The sequence below is a fragment of the Ranitomeya variabilis genome, chromosome 2 (assembly GCF_051348905.1).
Source record: "Ranitomeya variabilis isolate aRanVar5 chromosome 2, aRanVar5.hap1, whole genome shotgun sequence".
In the NCBI taxonomy this organism is placed as follows: Eukaryota; Metazoa; Chordata; class Amphibia; order Anura; family Dendrobatidae; genus Ranitomeya; species Ranitomeya variabilis.
Window position 1 is genome coordinate 621,535,640 of NC_135233.1, and position 27,201 is coordinate 621,562,840.

General features: G+C 49.5%; 1 protein-coding gene across 1 annotated transcript in view; it reads left to right on the forward strand.

Annotated features, from left to right (window-relative positions):
- ZDHHC7 (zDHHC palmitoyltransferase 7) overlaps positions 1-26,121 on the forward strand; it is a 33,713-nt gene extending 7,592 nt beyond the window's left edge. The window contains exons 2-8 of the mRNA XM_077288888.1: positions 6,746-6,827; positions 7,410-7,733; positions 9,150-9,274; positions 10,678-10,774; positions 15,410-15,491; positions 23,386-23,516; positions 24,177-26,121. Of these exons, the coding sequence (XP_077145003.1) occupies positions 7,428-7,733; positions 9,150-9,274; positions 10,678-10,774; positions 15,410-15,491; positions 23,386-23,516; positions 24,177-24,350 (915 nt within the window). The 5' untranslated portion in view covers positions 6,746-6,827; positions 7,410-7,427 and the 3' untranslated portion in view covers positions 24,351-26,121. The remainder of the gene's footprint in view (positions 1-6,745; positions 6,828-7,409; positions 7,734-9,149; positions 9,275-10,677; positions 10,775-15,409; positions 15,492-23,385; positions 23,517-24,176) is intronic.
- The last annotated feature ends 1,080 nt before the right edge of the window (positions 26,122-27,201 follow it).

A 27,201-nucleotide genomic window follows, 5' to 3' on the forward strand; every position in this document is an offset into this window, starting at 1 on the left:
GAACTGGAATGCTGATTTCCAATCCAAAGTGAAGCTCTGTGCAGTCCCCTGTGAGGGTCAATATCTATTCGGCAGCGCTTTAGATGAGATTTTAGAAAAAGCGGCGGACAAGAAAAAACACTTCCCTCCACCTCCCTTCTTTAGACGACGTTGGTATGACAATCGTCGGTCCTTTCGAGGATCAGGTAGGGGCCGAGGCCGCCCAACGGATAGAACCACACGGGGGAAACCCTAGGGTGAGAAAAGAGAAAGAGGTTTTCTTTTCAATAAACCCCCAAAACCAGATCCTAAACAATGACGCCATATTCCAGGTGGGAGGAAGGTTACGGTTTTTTGTCCATCAGTGGGTAACCTTACAGCCGTCCCAATGGATAATCAACTTGTTATCAGACGGTCTACGGTTAAATTTCATCTCCCTTCCTCCCCACCGAATAAAAGTTACTCGTGTGGCCAAAAAGAACCAGTTAGTTCTCGAAAAAGTAGTTCGTCTTCTTCTAGACAAGAAAGTCCTGGTAAGAGTACCTTCACAGGAAATAGGAAGGGGATTTTACAGCACCCTTTTCCTCACTCCAAAACCGGATGGATCTTTAAGAACTATTTTCAATCTAAAAGAATTAAACAAATTCATCCGAGTAGAAAAATTCAAAATGGAGACTCTGAGAACGGCGGTAAAACTGCTGTATCCAGGTATGGCAGTGATAGACCTTACCGATGCCTATTATCATGTGCCAATCAGCAGAGAGCATCAACAATTCCTGAGGTTGGTTGTGCAGCTGGGGCAGGTCTACACCCATCTACAATACCAATGTCTCCCCTTTGGGGTATCGGTAGCTCCTCGTATTTTTACAAAAATAATTTCGGAAGTAGCATCCTTCGTAAGGAGAGAAAACATTCTGCTAGTGCCCTATTTAGACGATTTCCTCTTGATAGCAGACAATCAAGAAGATTGCATAAAAGCAGTTACGACAGTACGAGAGCTACTAACCAAACTAGGGTGGATAATAAACTTAAAAAAATCAAGATTGATTCCGGCCCAGATACAGGAGTTCCTGGGGATCCAATTAAATTCAATCAAACAGATCTGTATCCTTCCAGACAGGAAAATCGAGGTCATAAAACAAAGAATAACACAAATACAGGTGGCCCAATACGTCTCGGTGAGGGAAGCCATGTCTCTCCTAGGCATGCTTACTGCAACAATTCCGGCGGTCCAATGGGCACAACTTCATTCAAGAGACCTACAGTGGGAGATCCTGTCAGAACAAACAAGAATACCCTACAATCTAAACCGAAAAATCGTATTGTCACAACATGTCCGGGACTCTCTAAGCTGGTGGCTAGATTCCGGGAATCTAAAAAAGGGGTCCCATGGTCAATCCAGAATCCGGTGGTACTGACCACGGATGCGAGCCCGTTAGGTTGGGGAGCACACCTATCAGATCGGATCCTACAGGGTCTATGGGATCCACAGATGCAATCAGCCTCCTCAAACCTGAGGGAATTGACAGCAGTAAGGCAAGCAATTCTTCAATCAGAAGAAGACCTCAAAGGCATTTAGTAGTATTGTCCGACAACAGCACAACGGTGTCGTATATAAATCGACAGGGAGGAACCAGATCAAGTTCCCTAATGGAAGAAGCAGGAAGATTATTTCTTTGGGCCGAAAACCACCTTTTATCCCTCACAAGTACACACTTAAAGGGGTCGGAAAACTTTGTCGCATATTTTCTGAGTCGTCACGTCCTGCACCAGGGCGAGTGGTCGCTAAATCAAAGAATATTTGGAGAAATCTGTGCAGTCTGGGGGCTTCCTCAAGTGGATCTTTTTTCCACAAGGCAGAATCGAAAAGTAAAAAGGTTCTACTCTCTAAACCCGAAAGAGAACCCGGAAGGAGTAGATGCGTTACTACACCAATGGAAATTCCAACTAGCCTATGCGTTTCCCCCGATCCCATTGATCCCTACAGTCCTGAAGAAGATCCGAGAAGAGAAATCACGCATAATCTTAATCGCACCCTTCTGGCCAAAGAGAGCTTGGTTCACTTGGCTCAGATGTATGTCCATCTCGGACCCGTGGATACTTCCAGAGGTCCCAGACCTTCTGCACCAGGGTCCGGTGACACATCCTCAGGTTCACAGCCTACACCTCACTGCTTGGAACTTGAGAGGGGACTTCTGCTAGCAAAGGGGTTCTCGGATCCGTTAATTACTACTCTACTGTCCAGTAGAAAAAAAGTCACAACTGATAAATACCAAAAGGTATGGGGAAAATTTTTAGAATTCTCAGGCCGAGGGATAACTGATACCGTTCAGAAGGTCCCTATATCTGAAATCCTAGAGTTTCTCCAAAAGGGTCTGGAGAGGGGATTATCTACCAGCACTCTAAAAGTGCAAGTTTCGGCGCTTAGCGCCTTGTTTGACCAAAAATTGGCTGATCACCCCTGGGTGTGTAGGTTCATTCGGGCCTCCTTTACAGCCAGACCATTCAAACCTCGTCCAAAGGTCGCTCCCTGGGATTTAAATTTAGTTTTAAACGCCTTGACCTCCTCTCCCTTCGAGCCTCTTTCCTCCATATCGGAAAAAGCGCTAACTCTAAAAACAGTTCTCCTGATTGCCCTTACCTCAGCCAGACGCATTAGTGAGCTTCAGGCTATATCTATTGACCCTCCGTATACTGAAATTCTGGAGGATAGGGTAATTATAAAATCTGATCCGGCCTTCTTACCTAAGGTCAACTCGAAATTTCACAGGGACCAGGAGATAATCTTGCCTTCATTCTGTGCCAATCCAAAATCCCAGGGAGAAGAAACCTTCCATTGCTTGGACGTCAGACGTTGCCTTCTTCAATATATAGAAGTGACAAAACCATGGCGACAGTCTACAGCCCTTTTTGTCTCCTTTCAGGGGGCAAACAGGGGAAAAAAGGCCACAAAATCGACTATTGCACGTTGGCTCCGTATGGCTATATCACTTTCCTATTCCTCTTCGGGACAGGTCCCTCCACCTGGTGTTACGGCCCACTCTACGAGGGCTATTTCCACATCTTGGGCAGAGAGGGCAAATGCATCGATAGAGCAAATCTGTAATGCAGCAGTATGGTCTTCTCCCTCTACTTTCTTCCGCCATTATAGATTGAATCTGGGGCTATCAGATCTTGCCTTTGGTAGGAAAGTACTATCTGCTGTTGTCCCACCCTAGAGGTTCTTTCTATTTCTTCCTCTCATGTACCGGTGCTGTCATGGGGAAGGGAAAAAATGATAATTACTTACGGGTAATTTGATTTTCCAGATCCATGACAGCACCGCTCTAGTTCCCGCCCTATCTTGGTGATGGTGTGTGATTCACAAAAAAAATAAAAAAAAAAAAAAAAAAAATCTAAAAAAAAAAAAAAAAAGACACAAATGAAAGATGGGGTAATAACCACTTAACATAACAATAGATAAATAGTCTTAGAGTTAAATATAATTTTTTATATGCCTAAAACTAACATAGCGGTTACCTTACATTCTCTGTAAACAAACTGAGGAGAGAGGTGCCGCCCCCATCTTTTATCTCCTATGCAGGTTTCCTGTTCTTGGGGGCGGGACCATCTCTCATGTACCGGTGCTGTCATGGATCTGGAAAATCAAATTACCCGTAAGTAATTATCATTTTTCGTCCACTTTCAATAACAGTTTGAGAAAGACCCGGAATAGGGTCGAAACGTTACTCTGTTTCTAATCCTGCTGTGTGTGTGTGTATATATACTTATGTTTCAACACGTGAATAAATATATCACCCTTTTGTTTTCTTGTTTATTGGACTACTGTGGGGTTTCCCCAAGTACAGCCTGCACCACCTAGTCGGCTGAGTGCGCTCCATTTTCTTAAATATATGCAGAAGAAGAAGAAGCTTTGAGTAGTGGAGGGGTTAATAATAGTAACATAACATAGTTAGGCCGAAAAAAGACATTTGTCCATCCAGTTCAGCCTATATTCCATCATAATAAATCCCCAGATCTACGTCCTTCTACAGAACCTAATAATTGTATGATACAATATTGTTCTGCTCCAGGAAGACATCCAGGCCTCTCTTGAACCCCTCGACTGAGTTCGCCATCACCACCTCCTCAGGCAAGCAATTCCAGATTCTCACTGCCCTAACAGTAAAGAATCCTCTTCTATGTTGGTGGAAAAACCTTCTCTCCTCCAGACGCAAGGAATGCCCCCTTGTGCCCGTCACCTTCCTTGGTATAAACTGATCCTCAGTGAGATATTTGTATTGTCCCCTTATATACTTATACATGGTTATTAGATCGCCTCTCAGTCGTCTTTTTTCTATACTAAATAATCCTAATTTCGCTAATCTATCTGGGTATTGTAGTTCTCCCATCCCCTTTATTAACTTTGTTGCCCTCCTTTGTACTCTCTCTAGTTCCATTATATCCTTCTTGAGCACCGGTGCCCAAAACTGGACACAGTACTCCATGTGCGGTCTAACTAGGGATTTGTACAGAGGCAGTATAATGCTCTCATCATGTGTATCCAGACCTCTTTTAATGCACCCCATGATCCTGTTTGCCTTGGCAGCTGCTGCCTGGCACTGGCTGCTCCAGGTAAGTTTATCATTAACTAGGATCCCCAAGTCCTTCTCCCTGTCAGATTTACCCAGTGGTTTCCTGTTCAGTGTGTAATGGTGATATTGATTCCTTCTTCCCATGTGTATAACCTTACATAAAAAATAATAATAATAATAATAATAATAGTTTTATCAATGAACAAAGTGCAAAGTGACTAAAGAAAAGAAAAATGTAAATTCCATCATCTTTTCGTGTCCGCCCGTGGCCTCCATCATCAACATCATCATTATCTGGGTCCCCCCTTGGCCTCCATCATCAACATCATCATCATGTGACTGCCTGTGGCCTCCATCATCATCATCATCATCTTTTGGTGACCGTCCGCGACCTTCATCAGTATCGGTGACCGCCCGTGACCTCCATCATCAGTATCTGGTGACCTCCATCATCAGTATCTGTTAACCTGCATCATCAGTATCTGGTGACCGCCCGTCTCCTCCATCATTTAGTATCTGGTGACCGCCCGTCTCCTCCATCATCAGTATCTGGTGACCGCCCGTCTCCTCCATCATCAGTATCTGGTGACCGCCCGTCTCCTCCATCATCAGTATCTGGTGACCGCCCGTCGCCTCCATCATCAGTATCTGGTGACCGCCCGTCTCCTCCATCATCAGTATCTGGTGACCGCCCGTCTCCTCCATCATCAGTATCTGGTGACCGCCCGTCGCCTCCATCATCAGTATCTGGTGACCGCCCGTCGCCTCCATCATCAGTATCTGGTGACCGCCCGTCGCCTCCATCATCAGTATCTGGTGACCGCCCGTCGCCTCCATCATCAGTATCTAGTGACCGCCCGTCTCCTCCATCATCAGTATCTGGTGACCGCCCGTCTCCTCCATCATCAGTATCTGGTGACCGCCCGTCTCCTCCATCATCAGTATCTGGTGACCGCCCGTCTCCTCCATCATCAGTATCTGGTGACCGCCCGTCTCCTCCATCATCAGTATCTGGTGACCGCCCGTCGCTTCCATCAGTTCCTGGTGATCGCCCGTCGCCTCCATCATCAGTATCTGGTGACCACCCGTCACCTCCATCATCAGTATCTGGTGACCACCCAGGGCTCTGTGCTGTCAAATTGCCTATTTAAAACTTTCATACAGTACTGTATATGGGGGTATATGACATGTATATGGGGGTATATGACATGTATATGGGGGTATATGACATGTATATGGGGGTATATGACTGTATATGGGGACACACACATTGCTCCATCATTCACAGCAGCTCATTTCACCCCTGCAAAATCTACCATAAGGTACGAGATCAGAATATGGGATTATTGCCTTGTATGCGTACACGGCAGCACAGAGGATTAGAACAGCGACGTGGTCGCTCCCCGCAGTGTGGTCGCTCCCCGCAGTGTGGTCGCTCCCCGCAGTGTGGTCGCTCCCCGCAGTGTGGTCGCTCCCCGCAGTGTGGTCGCTCCCCGCAGTGTGGTCGCTGCGGTCACATTCCTTGTTTCTGGGTGACACCTCTTTTTTTCGCTATCTGGTTAATCTGATTATTACGGTAATGAAGAAGTAATTAGTGCGGGGTACTGGGGGCTCGGGTGGTCCCTGGACCCTGCACATTTTTATATTAACCCCCGCCGGACTGCCTAACTCTGCTCGGCTGCACAGATCGGGGTCTGTTCTCCCTCGGTTGTCGGACCTCGTCCCTCTGACATGTGCTGACAACCATGTTCCCCCACTCGTGCCAGGGGTGGCGCAGGCTGTCGTGACTCAGGGGAGACCTTGCCATTTTCACTAATGAAGATCCTAGGTCATTGAATCCAGAGTCGCAGGTTGTCAGACACTGGAGCCTGACAACCTGCGGAGACCTGTCCCCCCGGTTCTTCTCGCCCTGGGTGAGCCGGCCCGGTTACATTCTCCCGGTGACTCACTGATTTACTTAGCATTCCTATAATTAATCAGGATTCGGTCTATAAATGTCGGATTATTCATCGCCCGCGTCGTTCCTGGCGCCGAGCTCATTTGACGTTTGGGGACGCGTCTGTGCAGGTCAGTCCGAGCTCTGACACCGCAGGTGTTGTGCTGCCATCGCTCAGGGATTACCGGGGTCCACCGCACACACCTGCCGCCCCCTCTGGGAACCTCCTCACTTTTGAGTCTTTCTCTCTTTGCAGAACCCCCCGGACATGATCACACGCCGATCGCGGGGTCAAGAGCCGCGTGCGATGTCTGCATAGCGATTACCCAGGCCATAAGGTGAGTCGCAGGATCTGTCATAGACTTTGTATAAAATGCTCCAGGATCGTGTCACAGCTGAGGGTTTGTCACAGTGTATCCAGTCTACATTCTCCAGATAGGGTTTTTTTTTTTTTTTACAATGGCTCCGCTGGATACATTGGACCAGACCCTCAGCAGCAGACAGATGGAGGCAATGCCAATCACTGACAACAAGCAGAGGTCTGCAAAATGGAGACAAAATCTAATACGCTGGGTACTGGGCGCAGATTTCTCCTAGAATTGGGGTCCTTGGCACACCTTAATGCTGGACCAGAAGATTTGAGTCAGTCATTCCCCAATGGCTGATAACGTGGAGTAATGTTGACTTGCTCTGAAAGCTATTGCTCCCTGTTATCAGCCAGTTTGCAGAGCAGCTCCTTGCCCCCTCTCACGATTCTTTATCTCCCCTTATGCGGTTATTGGTCGCTGACTTTAGGGTCATTGCTCCCCTCCATTCCTCACACACGGACCTTGGAGCCTGTAAAGTCTTTGCTCCGCGGTGCAGCGCTGTGTGTGCCGCTTGGCGCTGCGGGTCGTGACCTCCTGCCTCTTCTTTACCAGGACACGTTTCTGGCAGACATGCAGGCGTCAGCGCATCGCTTCCGAGACGTGGAGCACCATCCTCTGCTGAGTGACAGCGATGGCTACAACCCCTCCCCATCAGACACAGAGCTGTCGGACCGGCTGTGGTTCATACGCGACGGCTGCGGCATGGTCTGCGCCGTCATCACATGGATGCTGGTCTTCTATGCGGACTTTGTGGTGACTTTTGTTATGCTGCTCCCCTCCAGAGACTTTTGGTATTCAGTCATTAATGGGACCATGTTCAACTGCTTAGCGGTGCTGGCGCTGACCTCCCACCTGAGAACAATGCTGACCGACCCGGTAAGTTCCAGCGCCATCTCTACCCGAACCACCACACAGGGTACTGACGGGGCAATTATACACCCATGTCCAGAGAGTCATCTCTGAGTCACAAGAAGAACTGCTACCCATGACGACAACACACCCATTATAACACCGCCCCTATGTACAAGAATATAACTATAATACTGCCCCCTATGTACAATTATATAACTACTATAATACTGCTCAGTGTACAAGAATATAACTACTATAATACTGCTCAGTGTACAAGAATATAACAACTATAATACTGCCCCCTATGTACAAGAATATAACCACTATAATACTGCCACCTATGTACAAGAATATAACCACTATAATAGTGCTCTTATGCACAAGAATATAACTACTATAATACTGTCCCCTATGTACAAGAATATAACTACTATAATACTGCCCCCTATGTACAAGAATATAACTACTATAATACTGCTCCTATAGTAGTTATATTCTTGTACATAGGAGCAGTATTATAGTAGTTATATTCTTGTACATAGGGGCAGTATTATGGTAGTTATATTCTTGTACATAGGGGACAGTATTATAGTAGTTATATTCTTGTACATAGGGGCAGTATTTTGGTAGTTATATTCTTGTACATAATACTGCCCCTATGTACATGAATATAACTACTATAATACTGCCCCCTATGTACAAGAATATAACTACTATAATACTGCCCCCTATGTACAAGAATATAACTACTATAATACTGCCCCTATGTACAAGAATATAACTACTATAATACTGCTCCTATGTACAAGAATATAACTACTATAATACTGCTCCTATGTACAAGAATATAACTACTATAATACTGCTCCTATGTACAAGAATATAACTACTATAATACTATTTGCTTGACTCAGTGTCTGGTATGTGATCTGTACGGTGGTCTAGTGTGCTTTTTTTCTGTGCAGACATCCAGAATGTTTGAGCTCCAGTACGACTGGCTTTCTTTCAGTGCTCGTTGTGCGGTGCTTTCACTTCTCTGCCGGGCTCGTTGCTTGGGGGTTTCGCCGTCTGTGCCGTGCTCGTTGTGCTGGGGTTTCACCGTCTGTGCAGGGCTCGTTGTGCGGGGGATTCGCCGTCTGTGCAGGGCTCCTTGTGCTGGGGTTTCGCTGTCTGCCGGGCTCGTTGTGGGGGGAGTTTCGCCGTCTGCCTGGCTCGTTGTGTAGGAGTTTCGCTGTCTGCCGGGCGCGTTGTGCGGGGGTTTCGCTGTCTGCCGGGCTAGTTGTGCAGGGGTTTCACTGTCTGTGCCGGGCTCGTTGTGCAGGGGTTTCGCTGTCTGCAGGGCTCGTTGTGTGGGGGTTTCGCCATCTGCCGGGCTCATTCTCTGTCCTTCCATCTAGTTTCCACTCTTCAGTTGCTTTTGTTTTTTCTGATTGACATTAGGGCGCGGTGCCCAAAGGAAACGCCACAAAGGAATACATGGAAAGTTTACAGCTGAAGCCCGGAGAGGTCATATACAAGTGTCCGAAGTGCTGCAGCATCAAACCAGAACGTGCCCACCACTGCAGGTAAGCTAGGAAACTACATCCTCCAGTCACATCCAAAGCTGCATTCACAGCCCTATGACTATCTAGTTGCAATATGTCAGGACTGTGCAAACCACGTAACGTGGACATAATCATTCATCTAGCAGCTCATTCACAGTCCACAAATAATAACTGGAGGATGAGACACAATGTAATGGCAGAATAGTGACCGCAGCTCTGGAGGGTGAGATGTGATGTAACTCCAAAATAGTGAGTGCAGCTCTGGAGGGTGACACATGATGTAACACCATATTAGTGACCGCAGCTCTGGAGGATAAGATAGGATGTAACAGCAGAATAGTGTGTGCAGCTCTGGAGGGTGAGACATGATGTAACACCATATTAGTGACCGCAGCTCTGGAGGGTGAGACATGATGTAACACCATATTAGTGAGTGCAGCTCTGAAGGGTGAGACATGATGTAACACCATATTATTGACTGCAGCTCTGGAGGATAAGATAGGATGCCACAACAGAATAGTGAGTGCAGCTCTGGAGTATGAGACATGATGTAACACCATAATAGTGAGTGCAGCTCTGGAGGATAAGTTAGGATGTAAAACCATAATAGTGAGTGCTGTTCTGGAGTATGAGACATGATGTAACACCATATTAGTGACTGCAGCTCTGGAGGATAAGATAGGATGTAACAGCATAATAGTGAGTGCAGCTCTGGAGTATGAGACATGATGTAACACCATAATAGTGAGTGCAGCTCTGGAGGGTGAGGTGTGATGTAACACCATAATAGTGAGTGCAGCTCTGGAGGATGAGACAGGATGTAACAGCAGAATAGTGTGTGCAGCTCTGGAGGGTGAGACATGATGTAACACCATATTAGTGACCGCAGCTCTGGAGGGTGAGACATGATGTAACACCATATTAGTGAGTGCAGCTCTGAAGGGTGAGACATGATGTAACACCATATTATTGACTGCAGCTCTGGAGGATAAGATAGGATGCCACAACAGAATAGTGAGTGCAGCTCTGGAGTATGAGACATGATGTAACACCATAATAGTGAGTGCAGCTCTGGAGTATGAGACATGATGTAACACCATAATAGTGAGTGCAGCTCTGGAGGGTGAGGTGTGATGTAACACCATAATAGTGAGTGCAGCTCTGGAGGATGAGACAGGATGTGACAGCAGAATAGTGAGTGCAGCTCTGGAGGGTGAGACACAAGTCTTTGCTATGTTACTTTGTGTCATGTGTAGAGTGCAGCATGGTGGGATTGTGACCACAGCATGGACAAGGATTGTGGAAAGGATGGGTTTCCTCCTGGGGGGTGGTAGGACAGTTTTCTGAGATGACTCACTTTATGTACATTATTGGGGGCTGGTGAACGGTGCGGCCCCTCACCTCTTGTTTCTCTGTCCTGTCAGTATCTGTAAGCGATGTATACGGAAGATGGACCACCACTGCCCGTGGGTCAATAACTGCGTCGGGGAGAAGAACCAGAGATTCTTTGTGCTGTTCACAGTGAGTCCAAGATCAGCATCTGCGAGGGGTGGGAGCCGGGCCCCAGGATCACATCCAACCGGGGCCACACCTGTGTAACCGAGGGAGAGTTTCAGCTCCTGGGGTCAGGGGTGATGGGAGTAGTGATACATTGTGTGACAGATTAGATTCTGGGGGTCAGGACTGCAGTAATATTGTAATGAGTACCACACACAGTGGGTCGTGTGAAGTCGGCGGTGGATGCTGTGGGGTGGTGGGATGGAGAGACGTCGGCGGTGGATGCTGTGGGGTGGTGGGATGGAGAGACGGCGGCGGTGGATGCTGTGGGGTGGTGGGATGGAGAGACGGCGGCGGTGGATGCTGTGGGGTGGTGGGATGGAGAGACGGCGGCGGTGGATGCTGTGGGGTGGTGGGATGGAGAGACGGCGGCGGTGGATGCTGTGGGGTGGTGGGATGGAGAGACGGCGGCGGTGGATGCTGTGGGGTGGTGGGATGGAGAGACGGCGGCGGTGGATGCTGTGGGGTGGTGGGATGGAGAGATGGCGGCGGTGGATGCTGTGGGGTGGTGGGATGGAGAGATGGCGGGGGTGGTGGGATGGAGAGACAGCGGCGGTGGATGCTGTGGGATGGAGAGAAGGCGGCGGTGGATGCTGTGGGGTGGTGGGATGGAGAGGCGGCGGCAGTGGATGCTGTGGGGTGGTGGGATGGAGAGGCGGCGGAGGTGGATGCTGTGGGGTGGTGGGATGGAGAGGCGGCGGCGGTGGATGCTGTGGGGTGGTGGGATGGAGAGGCGGCGGCAGTGGATGCTGTGGGGTGGTGGGATGGAGAGGCGGCGGCGGTGGATGCTGTGGGGTGGTGGGATGGAGAGACGGCGGCGGTGGATGCTGTGGGGTGGTGGGATGGAGTGCGGTCAGCAGTGGATGCTGTGGGATGGAGAGACGTCGGCAAAGGATGCTGTGGGGTGGTGGGATGGAGCTCGGTCAGCTGCTGATGCTGTGGGGTGGGATGGAGCGCGGTCAGCTGCGGATGTGGTGGGGTGGGATGGAGCCCGGTCAGCTGCTGATGCTGTGGGGTGGGATGGAGCGCGGTCAGCTGTGGGGTGGTGGGATGGAGCGCGGTCAGCTGTGGATGCTGTGGGGTGGTGGGATGGAGCGCGGTTGATGCTGTGGGATAGAGCGCAGTCGGAGGTGGATGCTGTGGGGTGGTGGGATGGAGAGATGTCGGCAGTGGATGCTGAGGTGGTGGGATGGAGAGACGACGGCGTTCGATGCTGTGTGGTGGTGGGATGGAGCGCGGTGGATGCTGTGGTGGGATGAAGAGACGTCGGCTGTGTACACTGTGTTCCAAATTATTATGCAAATTGGATTTAAGTGTCATAAAGATTTAATGGTTTTATTTTTCAAATAAACTCGTGGATGACATTGTGTCTCAGGGCTCAATGGATCACTGAAATCAATCTTAAACACATGTGATAATTGGTTTTCCAGGTGATTCTAATTAAAGGAAAACTACTTAAAAATGATGTTCCACATTATTAAGCAGGTCACAGTTTTCAAGTAACATGGGGAAGGAAAAGGATCTTTCTGCTGCTGAAAAGCATCAAATAGTGCAATGCCTTGGTGAAGGGATGAAAACATTAGATATTTCCCGAAAACTTAAGAGCGATCATCGTACTGGGAAGAGATTTGTGGCTGTATCTGAGCACAGATGTGTTTGTGCTGATAAAGGCATAATGAGGAAGATTTCTGCCAGGCAAGTTCATCGAATTAAGAGAGCGGCTGCTAAAAAGCCATTACAAAGCAGCAAACATATATTTGAAGCTGCTGGTGCCTCTGGAGCCCCTCGAACCTCAAGGTGTAGGATCCTTCAAAGGCTTGCTGTGGTGCATAAACCTACTATTCGGCCACCCTTAAACAGTGTTCACAAGCAGAAATGGTTGCAGTGGGCCCAGTCATACATGAAGACTAATTTTCAAACAGTCTTGTTTACTGATGAGTGTCGAGCAACCCTGGATGGTCCATATGGATAGAGTAGTGGATGGTTGGTGGATGGCCACCATGTCCCAACAAGGCTGCAACGTAAGCAAGGAGGTGGAGGAGTCATGTTTTGGGCCAGAATCATGGTGAAACAGCTGGTAGGGCCCTCTAAGGTTCCTGAAGGTGTGAAAATCACCTCTGCAAGTATATAGAGTTTCTGACTGACAACTTTCCTCCATGGTATAAAAAGCAGAAATGTGCCGCCTTCAGGAGCAAAATCATCTTCATGCATGACAATGCACCATCTCATGCTGCAAAGAAAACCTCTGAGTCATTGGCTGCTATGGGCATAAAAGGAGATAAACTCATGATGTGGCCACCATCTTCCCCTGACCTCAACCCTATGGAGAACCTTTGGAGTATCATCAAGCAAAAGATCTATGAGGGTGGGAGGCAGTTCACATCAAAACAGCAGCTCTGGGAGGCTATTCTGACTTCATGCAAAGAAATACAAGCAGAAACTTTCCAAAAACTCACAAGTTCAATGGATGCAAGAATTGTGAAGGTGATATCAAAGAAGGGTTCCTATGTTAACATGTAACTTGGCCTGTTAGGATATTTTGGAGTTAAATAGCTTTTTTGTTCAGTGAATGTGACCTCCTAATGCTGCAAATTCCACAAATGAGCTTTTTCAGTTCTTTAAAACATATCAAATGTTTAGAAATTCTACTGTGCCTAATAATTTGGAACAGTGCATTTTAAGTTTTTATTCATTTTGGAGATTATACTGTTATCATTGGGAGGTTTCTTCAATAAAATTCGATGTATACTCTAACGGGTGATTACTTTTATTAGACTGACTGTCATTTGGACCAACCATTTAGGAAAATCTGAGAAAAATATAATTTGCATAATTTGGAACATAGTGTGTGGTGGTGGGATGGAGTGCGGTTGGCGGTCGATGCTGTGTGGTGGTGGGATGGAGAGACATCAGCGGTGGATGCTGTGGGTTGTTGGGATGGAGCGCGGTGGATGCTGTGGTGGGATGAAGAGCTGTCGGTGGTGGGATGAAGCACGGTCAGCAGTGGATGCTGTGGGGTGGTGGGATGGAGCGCGGTCAGCAGTGGATGCTGTGGGATGGAGAGACGTCGGCAATGGATGCTGTGGGGTGGTGGGATGGAGAGACGTCGGCAATGGATGCTGGGATGGAGAGACGTCGGCAATGGATGCTGTGGGGTGGTGGGATGGAGCGTGGTCAGCTGTGGATGCTGTGGGATGGAGCGCGGTCAGCTGTGGATGCTGTGGGGTGGTGGGATGGAGCACGGTCAGCTGTGGATGCTGTGGGATGGAGCGCGGTCAGCTGCGGATGCTGTGGGGTGGTGGGATGGAGCGCGGTCAGCTGTGGATGCTGTGGGATGGAGCACGGTCAGCTGTGGATGCTGTGGGGTGGTGGGATGGAGCACGGTCAGCTGTGGATGCTGTGGGGTGGTGGGATGGAGCGCGGTCAGCTGTGGATGCTGTGGGGTGGTGGGATGGAGCACGGTCAGCTGTGGCTGCTGTGGGATGGAGCGCGGTCAGCTGTGGATGCTGTGGGGTGGTGGGATGGAGCGGCGTCAGCGGTGGATGCTGTGGGGTGGTGGGATGGAGTGCGGTCAGCAGTGGATGCTGTGGGATGGAGAGACGTCGGCAATGGATGCTGTGGGGTGGTGGGATGGAGAGACGTCGGCAATGGATGCTGTGTGGTGGTGGAATGGAGCGTGGTCAGCTGTGGATGCTGTGGGATGGAACGCGGTCAGCTGTGGATGCTGTGGGGTGGTGGAATGGAGCGCGGTCAGCTGTAGATGCTGTGGGGTGGTGGGATGGAGCACGGTCAGCTGTGGCTGCTGTGGGGTGGTGGGATGGAGCACGGTCAGCTGTGGATGCTGTGGGGTGGTGGGATGGAGCACGGTCAGCTGTGGATGCTGTGGGGTGGTGGGATGGAGCGGCGTCAGCTGTGGATGCTGTGGGGTGGTGGGATGGAGTGCGGTCAGCAGTGGATGCTGTGGGATGGAGAGACGTCGGCAATGGATGCTGTGGGGTGGTGGGATGGAGAGACGTCGGCAATGGATGCTGTGTGGTGGTGGAATGGAGCGTGGTCAGCTGTGAATGCTGTGGGATGGAACGCGGTCAGCTGTGGATGCTGTGGGGTGGTGGAATGGAGCGCGGTCAGCTGTGGGGTGGTGGAATGGAGCGCGGTCAGCTGTGGATGCTGTGGGGTGGTGGGATGGAGCGCGGTCAGCTGTAGATGCTGTGGGGTGGTGGGATGGAGAGACGTCGGCGGTGGATGCTGTGGGTTGGTGGGATGGAGCACGGTGGATGCCGTGGGATGGAGCTGTGGGTGGTGGTTTGGAGAGACGTTGGTGGGATGGAGAGACGTTGGCGGTGGATGCTGTGGGGTGGTGGGATGGAGAGACGTCGGCGGTGGATGCTGTGGGGTGGTGGGATGGAGAGACGTCGGCGGTGGATGCTGTGGGATGGAGCGAGGTCGGCGGTGGATGCTGTGGGATGGAGAGACGTCGGTGGTGGATGCTGTGGGGTGGTGGGATGGAGCGAGGTCGGCGGTGGGTGCTGTGGGTGTTGGGGGCATGCGGTGGGATGGAGCGAGGTGGTCTTGGTTCATGGTTCGCTCTTCTCTCCGCAGATGTACATCGCTCTCATCTCCCTCCACTCTCTCGTCCTCTGCGGCTTGCAGCTTTTCACCTGTGTCCGGGGGCAGTGGACAGGTGAGACCCCCCCGACCTCGACCTTTCCTCCTCTTTCTCTTCAGATATTGTTATTGAGGTCCGTGCCCCCCACTGTTGCTCATTGTCCATAGTTATGGCCTTTGTGTGCTCTCCGACCTTGTTCCCCCCAATGATAAGGAGGCCACTGCCAGTTACCATTGGGGATAATACAGGCATCATTAAAGGTAAAGCGCCTCCAATACCTACAGGAGGGGGTAAATCCTGGTGTAAGGTCTCTTTTAAAAATCTGCCTAGATCTGACTTTTTCTGTCTTTTGCCTTCACTGACTCATTGTAACGAACCTGATTTCTGCAGCTCTCGAGGCTGAAACCTGCTCTGACTTCACAGCTGAGGGTTTGATACAATTGTAGCCAGACGTTGCAGCCATTCAGGACAATATAGGGGGGATTTCCACTAGACACAATTGTAACAAAACCTCAGCTATGAGAACTATTAGCTGTGTGTACATTTCCCGGTGTAAATTGGAACATTTCCATTCAGTGAAAGCAAGCGGAGATATTGGAGATGGTGAAGCGGTGAGAAAGTCTGATAGTAGCTACCGCATTGCTGGGGGGATTCTCCACTGCACTATATCTTTCTATCCCTAGTCTGCACCCCCTGTGTAAATTGGGTGCCCCTTGTATCTCTTTGGTTGCTCCCCAGACCCCTGCATATTGGGTGCCCCCTTGTATCTCTCCGGTTGCTCCCCAGGCCCCCTGTATGTTGGCTGCCCCCTTGTAACTCTCCGGTTGCCCCCCTGTATATTGGGTGCCCCCTTGTATCTCTGCGGTTGCTTCCCAGCCCCCTGTATATTAGATGCCCCCTTGTATCTCTCTGGTTGCTCTCAGCCCCCCTGTATATTAGATGCCCCCTCGTATCTCTGTGGTTGCTCCACAGACCCCTGTATATTAGATGCCTCCTTGTATCTCTGCGGTTGCTCCCAGGCCCCTGTATATTAGATGCCTCCTTGTATCTCTCTGGTTGCTCCCCAGCCCCCCTGTATATTAGATGCCCCTTGTATCTCTGCGGTTGCTCCCCAGCCCCCTGTATATTAGATGCCTCCTTGTATCTCTGCGGTTGCTCCCCAGACCCCTGTATATTAGATGCCCCTTGTATCTCTGCGGTTGCTCCCCAGACCCCTGTATATTAGATGCCCCCTTGTATCTTTCTGGTTGCTCCCCAGCCCCCCTGTATATTAGATGCCCCCTTGTATCTCTCTGGTTGCTCCCCAGCCCCCCTGTATATTGGGTGCCCCCTTGTATCTCTCCGGTTGCTCCCCAGACCCCCTGTATATTAGATGCCCCCTTGTATCTCTCCGGTTGCTCCCCAGCCCCCCTGTATATTGGGTGCCCCTTTGTATCTCTCCAGTTGCTCCCCAGACCCCTGTATATTAGATGCCTCCTTGTATCTCTCCGGTTGCTCCCCAGACCCCTGTATATTAGATGCCCCCTTGTATCTCTCCGGTTGCTCCCCAGCCCCCTGTATATTAAATGCCCCCTTGTATCTCTGTGGTTGCTCCCCAGACCCCTGTATATTGGGGGACCCCTTGTATCTCTGCGGTTGCTCCCCAGCTCCCCTGTATATTAGATGCCCCCTTGTATCTCTGCAGTTGCTCCCCAGCCCCCCTGTATATTAGTTGCCCCCTTGTTTCTCTCCGGTTGTTCCCCAGACCCTGTATATTTGGGGCCCCCTTGTATCTCTCCGGTTGCTCCCCAGCCCCCTTGTATATTAGATGCCCCCTTGTTTCTCTCCGGTTGCTCCCCAGCCCCCCTGTGTATTAGATGCCCCCTTGTATCTCTCCGGTTGCTCCCCTGACCCCTGTATATTAGATGCCCCCTTGTATCTCTCCGGTTGCTCCCCAGCTCCCCTGTATATTAGATGCCCCCTTGTATCTCTCCGGTTGCTCCCCAGCCCCCTGTATATTAAATGCCTCCTTGTATCTCTGCAGTTGCTCCCCAGCCCCCCTGTATATTAGATGCCTCCTTGTATCTCTGCGGTTGCTCCCCAGACCCCTGTATATTAGATGCCCCCTTGTATCTCTCCGGTTGCTCCCCTGACCCCTGTATATTAGATGCCCCCTTGTATCTCTCCGGTTGCTCCCCAGCCCCCCTGTATATTCGATGCCCCCTTGTATCTCTCCGGTTGCTCCCCAGCCCCCCTGTATATTAGATGCCCCCTTGTATCTCCCCAGTTGCTCCCCAGCCCCCCTGTATATTAGATGCCTCCTTGTATCTCTGCGGTTGCTCCCCAGACCCCTGCATATTAGATGCCCAATTGTATCTCTCCGGTTGCTCCCCAGACCCCCTGTATATTAGATGCCCCCTTGTACCTCTGCGGTTGCTCCCCAGACCCCCTGTATATTAGATGCCCCCTTGTATCTCTCCGGTTGTTCCCCAGACCCTGTATATTGGGGGGCCCCCTTGTATCTCTTCGGTTGCTCCCCAGCCCCCTTGTATATTAGATGCCTCCTTGTATCTCTCCGGTTGCTCCCCAGACCCCCTGTATATTAGATGCCTCCTTGTATCTCTCCGATTGCTCCCCAGACCCCCTGTATATTAGATGCCCCCGTGTCTCTCCGGTTGCTCCCCAGCCCCCTGTATATTAGATGCCTCCTTGTATCTGTGCGGTTGCTCCCCAGACCCCCTGTATATTAGATGCCCCCATGTCTCTCCGGTTGCTCCCCAGCCCCCTGTATATTAGATGCCTCCTTGTATCTGTGCGGTTGCTCCCCAGACCGCTGTATATTAGATGCCTCCTTGTATCTCTCCGGTTGCTCCCCAGCCCCCCTGTATATTAGATGCCTCCTTGTATCTCTCTGGTTACAAGTATAAGGAAATATTTTGGTCAGCTCACCGTCCTCATCTCACTCCAGGTGTCCGTTCGTCCCGCAGCCAGGGTCACGGCTCGGCAGCCGCAGCAACGAAATCCAGAAAAAAAATGTATGAGCCCGCAATGAAGAATCCGCTGCATCTGTAGACGTCTTATTAGTATAAAACTTCCATTTTATTGAGAAATAGTTAAAAATGTAAAAAAGCAGAGTTACATACAGTCAGATCAAACCAGTGGCCATGTAGAAGAACATGTTTCGCCTATAAGGCCTTAGTCATGGACTCACTGATCACACATAGGCATTACATAGCTACACGGAGGCGTCCGTACAGAGGCCGGTCCAGGGCAGAAGCCTTCGCTGTGGAAGAACTCGCTCATGGCCACAGGCACATGGGCTCAACATGGTGTTCAATATCAGTCATTCCTTGTAACCAGAGAAGCTAGAAAAAAGGCCCATGTGAACCTGTACATATGAATATGAGAGCAAGGAATCATGTTATATAAACAGCACTACAAAGAGTGTCATCATCTCATATCAGGATATTCCCATACGCCATACACACTAATCTGATACATAATAGACTCACAACACTAACAATCAGACTTTAGTGGAATATGATGGAATTATATGTGCGCGGTATGTATTGGTATTTTTTTTATCTTTTATAAATAAATATAAAATAAAAATATATAAATAACAAATACGTAAATAAAATTCTCCACTGGTAAATGCAAACAGAATGGTATTCCACCTATCTGTGCTATATAACCTATTTTATACCACAATCCATATATATCACAATTTATTATTCACAATAAATTCTGGCTAATGTATGAGACCTGAATTTCATTAGTTCCAAAATCTGATCAGTATAACCTTCATAACGCTGGCGCCTGAACAGTCTGCGGCATGTGGGATAGAATTCAGAAAAAGTTGTCTATAGGAAGGCTCCACTTAGGATTTTTTTTTATAGTGAGATATCAGCTTCCTATAATTCAGTGCAATTTTTCAAGATATTAATTATATTGTAGGATTAAATCCCTCCTGATATTCAGTCCGTCTGGTGACCAACGTAAACGTCCAGAATGTTTTGCGATTGAGGACCTTTCTTCTGTGGAATCGAGCGTCTGACCTTCTCTGCCCCAGAATGGTAATGGGGCAGTGTTCCCACCATGCGTGACCACAAAGTATCTTGAGACGGCTGACACATTTATTTTCCGTTCACCCTGATGTCTCCTGATTCTTCGTTTCCAGGAACCGATCGTGCAACCAATATACTGAACCTTGCATTCAATTAAATACAGTTGTGGCCAAAAGTATTGACATCCCTGCAATTCTGTCAGATAATACTCCGTTTGTTCCTAAAAATGATTGCAAACACAAATTATTTGTTATTATCTTCATTTAATTTGTCTTAAATGAAAAAACACAAAAAGAATTGCCCTAAAGCCAAATTGGATATAATTCCGCACCAAACATAAAAAAGGGGGTGGACAAAAGTATTGGCACTGTTTGAAAAATCATGTAATGCTTCTCTAATTTGTGTAATTAACAGCACCTGTAACTTACCTGTGGCACCTAACAGGTGTTGGCAATAACTAAATCACACTTGCAGCCAGTTGACATGGATTAAAGTTGACTTAACCTCTGTCCTGTGTCCTTGTGTGTACCACATTGAGCATGGAGAAAAGAAAGAAGACCAAAGAACTGTCTGCGGACTTGAGAAACCAAATTGTGAGGAAGCATGAGCAATCTCAAGGCTACAAGTCCATCTCCAAAGACCTGAATGTTCCTGTGTCTACCGTGCGCAGTGTCATCAAGAAGTTTAAAGCCCATGGCACTGTGGCTAACCTCCCTAGATGTGGACGGAAAAGAAAAATTGACAAGAGATTTCAATGCAAGATTGTGCGGATGTTGGATAAAGAACCTCGACTAACATCCAAACAAGTTCAAGCTGCCCTGCAGTCCGAGGGTACAACAGTGTCAACCCGTACTATCCGTCGGCGTCTGAATGAAAAGGGACTGTATGGTAGGAGACCCAGGAAGACCCCACTTCTTACCCCGAGACATAAAAAAGCCAGGCTGGAGTTTGCCAAAACTTACCTGAAAAAGCCTAAAACGTTTTGGAAGAATGTTCTCTGGTCAGATGAGACAAAAGTAGAGCTTTTTGGGCAAAGGCATCAACATAGAGTTTACAGGAGAAAAAAAGAGGCATTCAAAGAAAAGAACACGGTCCCTACAGTCAAACATGGTGGAGGTTCGCTGATGTTTTGGGGTTGCTTTGCTGCCTCTGGCACTGGACTGCTTGACCGTGTGCATGGCATTATAAAGTCTGAAGACTACCAACAAATTTTGCAGCATAATGTAGGGCCCAGTGTGAGAAAGCTGGGTCTCCCTCAGAGGTCATGGGTCTTCCAGCAGGACAATGACCCAAAACACACTTCAAAAAGCACTAGAAAATGGTTTGAGAGAAAGCACTGGAGACTTCTAAGGTGGCCAGCAATGAGTCCAGACCTGAATCCCATAGAACACCTGTAGAGAGATCTAAAAATGGCAGTTTGGAGAAGGCACCCTTCAAATATCAGGGACCTGGAGCAGTTTGCCAAAGAAGAATGGTCTAAAATTCCAGCAGAGCATTGTAAGAAACTCATTGATGGTTACCGGAAGCGGTTGGTCGCAGTTATTTTGGCTAAAGGTTGTGCAACCAAGTATTAGGCTGAGGGTGCCAATACTTTTGTCTGGCCCATTTTTGGAGTTTTGTGTGAAGTGGTCAATGTTTTGCTTTTTGCTTCATTCTCTTTTGTGTTTTTTCATTTAAGACAAATTAAATGAAGATAATAATACCAAAGAATTTTTGTTTGCAATCATTTTCAGGAAGAAACTGAGCATTATCTGACAGAATTGCAGGGGTGTCAATACTTTTGGCCACAACTGTATAGAACTCCGCTGGTATTACAATTTATGAAGTCTTTAATTGGGTATAGAGGTATTACTTTTTTATTATTTTAATAAAATCATCTCTACTCCATTTTGCTATCTTGTCTTTAGCTCGTGTTAAGACGTTTTGTGAATATCCTCTACACATTTTTTTTTTTTACCCAGTTCTGCATCTAGTAATGTCTCGTCAGAACACTTTATTTTCAGTCTAGTGAGTTCTCCCACAGGTATATTGTGTGTGACATTATTGGGATGGCATGATTTAGGTGTAAGAATGGTATTAGTGTCTGTTTCTTTTCTATATGGTAATATATTAACTCTTTGTGACCCCCCTATTGGTGCGGAGGGCGACTTCAAGAAAACTAACTTGGAAATGGAATGGATTATCTTTCAGAAATGTGACAACTGCATTAGGTTCATCTATGTCACCTGTCCACACCAGCAAGAGGTCATTAATATATCTCCCAAACCAAGAAAGGATTGTCTGGGGAGAACAATATGGTTTCTTCCCAATAGACCATAGTAATATTTGCAAGGGAGGCTGAGAACTTCCACCCCATAGTTACACCTTGTTTCTGGATCTAAAAGTTATTAAATTTGAAATAATTTCTATTTAAAAGAAATTTCACAGATTCAATGATGAACTCTAACACATGCAACTCATAGGTGCTGTATTTAAAAAGTAAGAATTTCAGAGCTATTATACCCCCCTGATAAGAGATGGATGGCTACAATGCCACTACATCTAATGTAATCCTGCCAAACTCGTCATCCCACACAGATTTATCAAATACTTGTAGGACAGCTTTAGTGTCCTTAATGTATCCAGGGATCTCTTAAGAGTGGCTGGAGCATGTAGTCCACCCATGCTCCTAGCCTTTCATTCACCGACCCAATGCCTGATATTATAGGTCTCATTTTGGGAGGAAAGTCTGGTTTGTGTACCTTGGGTAGGGAATGGAGAATGGGAATTGTGTGGTGATGTGTTGGGGAGGCCGGATTGCGTGGTGATGTGTTGGGGAGGCCGGATTGCGTGGTGATGTGTTGGGGGGCCGGATTATGTGTGGTGATGTGTTGGGGGTGGGATTATGTGTGGTGAGGGGCGGGATTTGTGGGGGGGCGGGATTGTGTGGTGATGTGCGGATTGTGTGCGGTAATGTTGTGGGGGCGGGATTGTGTGTGGTAATGGGGTGGGGGGCAGGATTATGTGTGGTGGTGGGGGGCGGAGCTACTGTGCAGGGGGAGGGATTAGCGAGTAATCACGGATGCCTCATATATATAGATGACACTCTTTGTAGTGTTGTTTATATGATTCCTTGCTCTCGTATTCATATGTACAGGTTCACATGGGCCTTTTTTCTAGCTTCTCTGGTTACAAGGAATGACTGATAATGAACACCATGTTGAGCCCATGTGCCTGTGGCCATGATCGAGTTCCTCCACAGCGGAGGCTCCTGCCCTGGACCGGCCTCTGTACGGACGCCTCTTTGTAGCTATGTAATGTCTGTGTCTGATCAGTGAGTACATGACTAAGGCCTTATAGGCGAAACATGCTGTTCTACATGACCACTGATTTGAACTGACTGCATGTAACTCTTCTTTTTTACATTTTTTAATTATTTCTCAATAAAATGGAAGTTTTATACTAATAAGACGTCTACAGGTGCAGCGGATTCTTCATTGCGGGCTCATACATTTTTTTTTTTTTTTCTTGGATCTCTCCAGTTGCTCCCCAGACACTCTGAATATTGGGGCCCCCATGTATCTCTCTGGTTGCTCCTGACCCCTGTATATTAGATGCCCCCTCATATCTCTCCGGTTGCTCCCCAGCCCCCCCTGTATGTTAGATGCCCCCTTGTATCTCTCCGGTTGCTCCCCAGCACCCCTGTATATTAGATGCTCCCTTGTATCTCTCCGGTTGCTCCCCAGACCCCTGTATATTGGGAGCCCCCTTGTAACTCTCCGGTTGCTCCCCAGCCCCCCTGTATATTAGATGCCCCCTTGTATCTCTCCGGTTGCTCCCCAGCCCCCCTGTATATTAGATGCCCCCTTGCATCTCTCCGGTTGCTCACCGGTCAGGCCGCAGTTTCCTCCGTGTGTAATCCTGTGCTGTTTCTCGCCCCGCAGACTGCAGCTCCTTCTCACCCCCGGTCACGGTCATCCTCATGATCTTCCTCTGCTTGGAGGGGCTCCTATTCCTCACCTTCACCGCTGTCATGTTTGGGACTCAGATCCACTCGATATGCAATGATGAGACGGTACGTGTCCCCCCCCCCCCCCCCCTGCGTCTGTGTCCCCCCCCCCCCGCGTCTGTGTCGTCCCCCCCCCCCCTGCGTCTGTGTCGTCCCCCCCTGCGTCTGTGTCGTCCCCCCCTGCGTCTGTGTCCCCCCCCCTGCGTCTGTGTCCCCCCCCCTGCGTGTGTCCCCCCCCCTGCGTGTGTCCCCCCCCTGCGTGTGTCCCCCCCCTGCGTCTGTGTCCCCCCCCCTGCGTCTGTGTCCCCCCCCCCTGTGTCTGTGTCCCCCCCCCCTGCGTCTGTGTCCCCCCCCCTGCGTCTGTGTCCCCCCCCCCCCCCCCTGCGTCTGTGTCCCCCCCATTATGCAGACGTTCGTCACCAGGTGCCACGATCATTGGTGTCGATGTGCACTGCCTGCAGTACAGATGTCCGGTCAGGAGCCTGGGAAAGCTGGGTGACAGCCTGTATCGCCCACTGCTCCCATATGTGGTGTCACCCGGCTTTCCTAGGCTCCTGCATGTCTCTGGTGTAAAGGATGAGGGAAGCTTCCTCTCTCTGGGGCAGCGCGCTGACAACCATTAGTGACCCGTTCCATACCCTAGCAGAGGTTGTCACCCAGCTTTCCCGCGCTCATGAATGGCTACGTATCGGTAACGATGTCACTAATTTCTTTTCTTGCCGGCAGGAAATCGAGCGACTGAAGAGTGAGAAGCCGACCTGGGAGCGGCGGCTGCGCTGGGACGGGATGAGATCCGTCTTCGGGGGGCAGCCATCTTTCCTGTGGATTAACCCCTTTGCCGGTCTCCCCGCCAGACGTTTACTACGAGGCCGGAAAGGAGGCACCGAGTTCTCAGTCTGAATTGTTCCTGACTTTCCCGGAATCCGTATTTATGGGACAGCGCAGGAATCCTCTGCACAAAATCCAATCAACGACCAAAAAGACAAATCCGGACGACGGCGGCTCCTGCCATTCTGGGTTTTTAATGACGACACTTTAGTGCGCAGCTGCGGAGACGCCCCGGGGCTGAGGGGCTTTTATTCTGCTACAGGGTCCGGATTCTTGTGTTTTGTTTTTTTTTTAAGTTCTCGTGTAAAGATTTTTTATGGATGAGATTTGGGTACAAGGTTTTATTGCTGGATGATGGGAGCCCAGGGTTCAGGGTGGAAGGTGTCAGCATGCAGGTCCTGCCCCATGGGTGCATGGCGGCTGCAGGCTCTGCGCATCGCTCCGCATTTCTCGGCTCATCCATTTCCTCTCCGTCCTCCCCTCCCCCACCGTCATTCGGGCAGCCTCGGCTCCACCTTACACGTCATATTAACGGTTAAATCTTCGTCCAAGACTTGTTCAGTTGGGAAACATCAGTCACATCCAGAGCTGCATTCATAATTCTGCTGTATCAGCTACTATTCTCCAGTCACTACCAGAGCTGCATTCACAACACAGCTAGCCAACAGTTCACTGAAATGTCACAGCTTTGGCACAGGCACCTAATGCATTGATCTATGACAGGACACTACAACTCCCGTCATGCAGTGCCCTAGCTTAATGTCCCAGACAGCAGTAATACAGGTACCACAATGCAGCATAGAATGTTCTGCACAGACCCCAAACAAGCAGTGTGTGCCCCCCCCCAGGCAGGAAGCCCCTCCTGAATTGTTCATCTGCATCAGCCTGAGCACTGACAGTAAGCCAGCAGGGCTGTGGATGCAGCTCTGGATGTGACAGGAGTACATTGCATAGTGTTACCTGATGTGTAATAGGGGGGGGGTGCCTGTGCAGAAAGGGAGCGCGATTTGTAACCTGGGTGGTAGCTGGCTGTGCATTGCTGCTGGGGGGCTGGCTGTGCAGTATGGGGGGATGGCTCTGCTGTGCAGTATGGGGTGAAGGCTCTGCTGGGCAGTATGGGGGGGGATGGCGCGATTTGTAACCTGGGTGGTAGCTGGCTGTGCATTGCTGCTGGGGGGCTGGCTGTGCAGTATTGGGGTGAAGGCTCTGCTGGGCAGTATGGGGGTGAAGGCTCTGCTGGGCAGTATGGGGGGGGATGGCTCTGTTGGGTAGTATGGGGGGATGGCTCTGCTGGGCAGTATGGGGGGGGTGGCTCTGCTGGGCAGTATGGGGGGATTGCTGTGCAGTACGGGGGGCTGGCTGTGCATTGCTGTTGGGGGGGCTGGATGTACAATTTAGTGGTCTGGCTGTGCAGTACAGGGGGGCTGGCTATGCTGTATGTGGGCTGGCTGTGCATTGCTGTAGTGGGGGAGGCTGGCTGTACAGTATAGGGGTCTGGCTGCAGTGTTGGGGCTGGGTCTGCTTTGCAGTACAGGTGGCTGGCTGTGTATCGCACTGCCTGGTGTGCTGAGGTCTAGGCTGTTGCTCAGTCAGTTGATGACCAGGATGAGCAGCCTCGTGCAGAGTAGTCACTGCTTCTCCTGCTTACGACCCATATAAGACACGAATGTCCCAGCATGACCATATCCCTGCACTCGGTGCGGAGCCGGCTGCCGTCATTCCCTCTTCATTGTAAATCCATCATCCCGGGATCACCGTTCTGATGTCTCTGGAGCTGTGGATGATGGGAGTTCTCTTATGCACTGATTTGTGAAATAAAGTATTGAACTCGTTTGTCTCTGTAGATGTTGGTGGCTCCGTGGTGTAGAGGGCTGTGGTGTAGAGGGCGGTGGCTCTGGTGTAGAGGGTGGCTGCAGAGGGGCGGGGGAGGGGACCTTACTACTGGTAATAGACAGTTTGGGGATATTAGTGTAGCCGCCTTTGTGCACCCGTCGTCATTGATTTACCCCCATCCCGGCCTCACCCACAGCAATGTTCTCAGAAATGTCTCCAGGTGAAGTTTCATCGCTGGATGAGAAGTTCTGTGACTTTCCCATGAGTCTCAAAGCGAAACTTTGAGACTTATAAAGTATAGCCAAACCATGAAAAAGTTGGGAAACTTCTGACAGTTCTCGTGTGTTGCAGTCGCTGTTCACACAGCCGAGCGTCGCCTGCTGGACCCACCGATCAAAGCCACTAAACGGCTTACAAAAAGTTTTTAAGAAGTTTATTTTCCCCTTTAAACTTGAGATGCCCAATCCTAATCCTTCCAGTTTCCTGTGTTAGCAGCGACCAGAGCAGTGTGTGACAGGCTGTCTGCTCATATCTACCTAAGCCAGCCCCCTTCTGTCTACACCTCGGCCATAATAGATGAGGGGGCTTAGGTATTGTAATGAGCAGACAACCCCTTCTGTCTATCCTGTGATTTTAGGAGGGGGCCGTCTTAGCCAGCCCCCTTCACACACCGCTCTGATCGCTGCCGGCCCGAGACGTTTCCTGTAGGGCTCTTCTGGGGCTGGAGATCGGCTGCCTGTGATAAATGATGTCTTATATATTATAAGGATTTTCTGTGGGAGGCAGGGTGACCCTTTAATTTGGGGAAATGTTCTCATCTGAAGTTTCAGGAAAGTCCAAACCTTCATTCTGTGATTTATTAATGGAGGCGGACACGAGAGCTTGCACTCCGATAGAGATGACCTCGGTGGGATCTGCGGCCCGGACCACTACTCCCATCCTCCTCCTAATCGGGGTGTAGTGCGTGCTGGGACGCTCGGCGACGGTGCAGGATTATCGGCTCTCGTCCATCTCCATAGTGACGGGATTAAGAGATTTGACACCTGGTTGGTTTTAGTTGTCTTCGTCCTCCCCAAGTTCATCTGCAGGA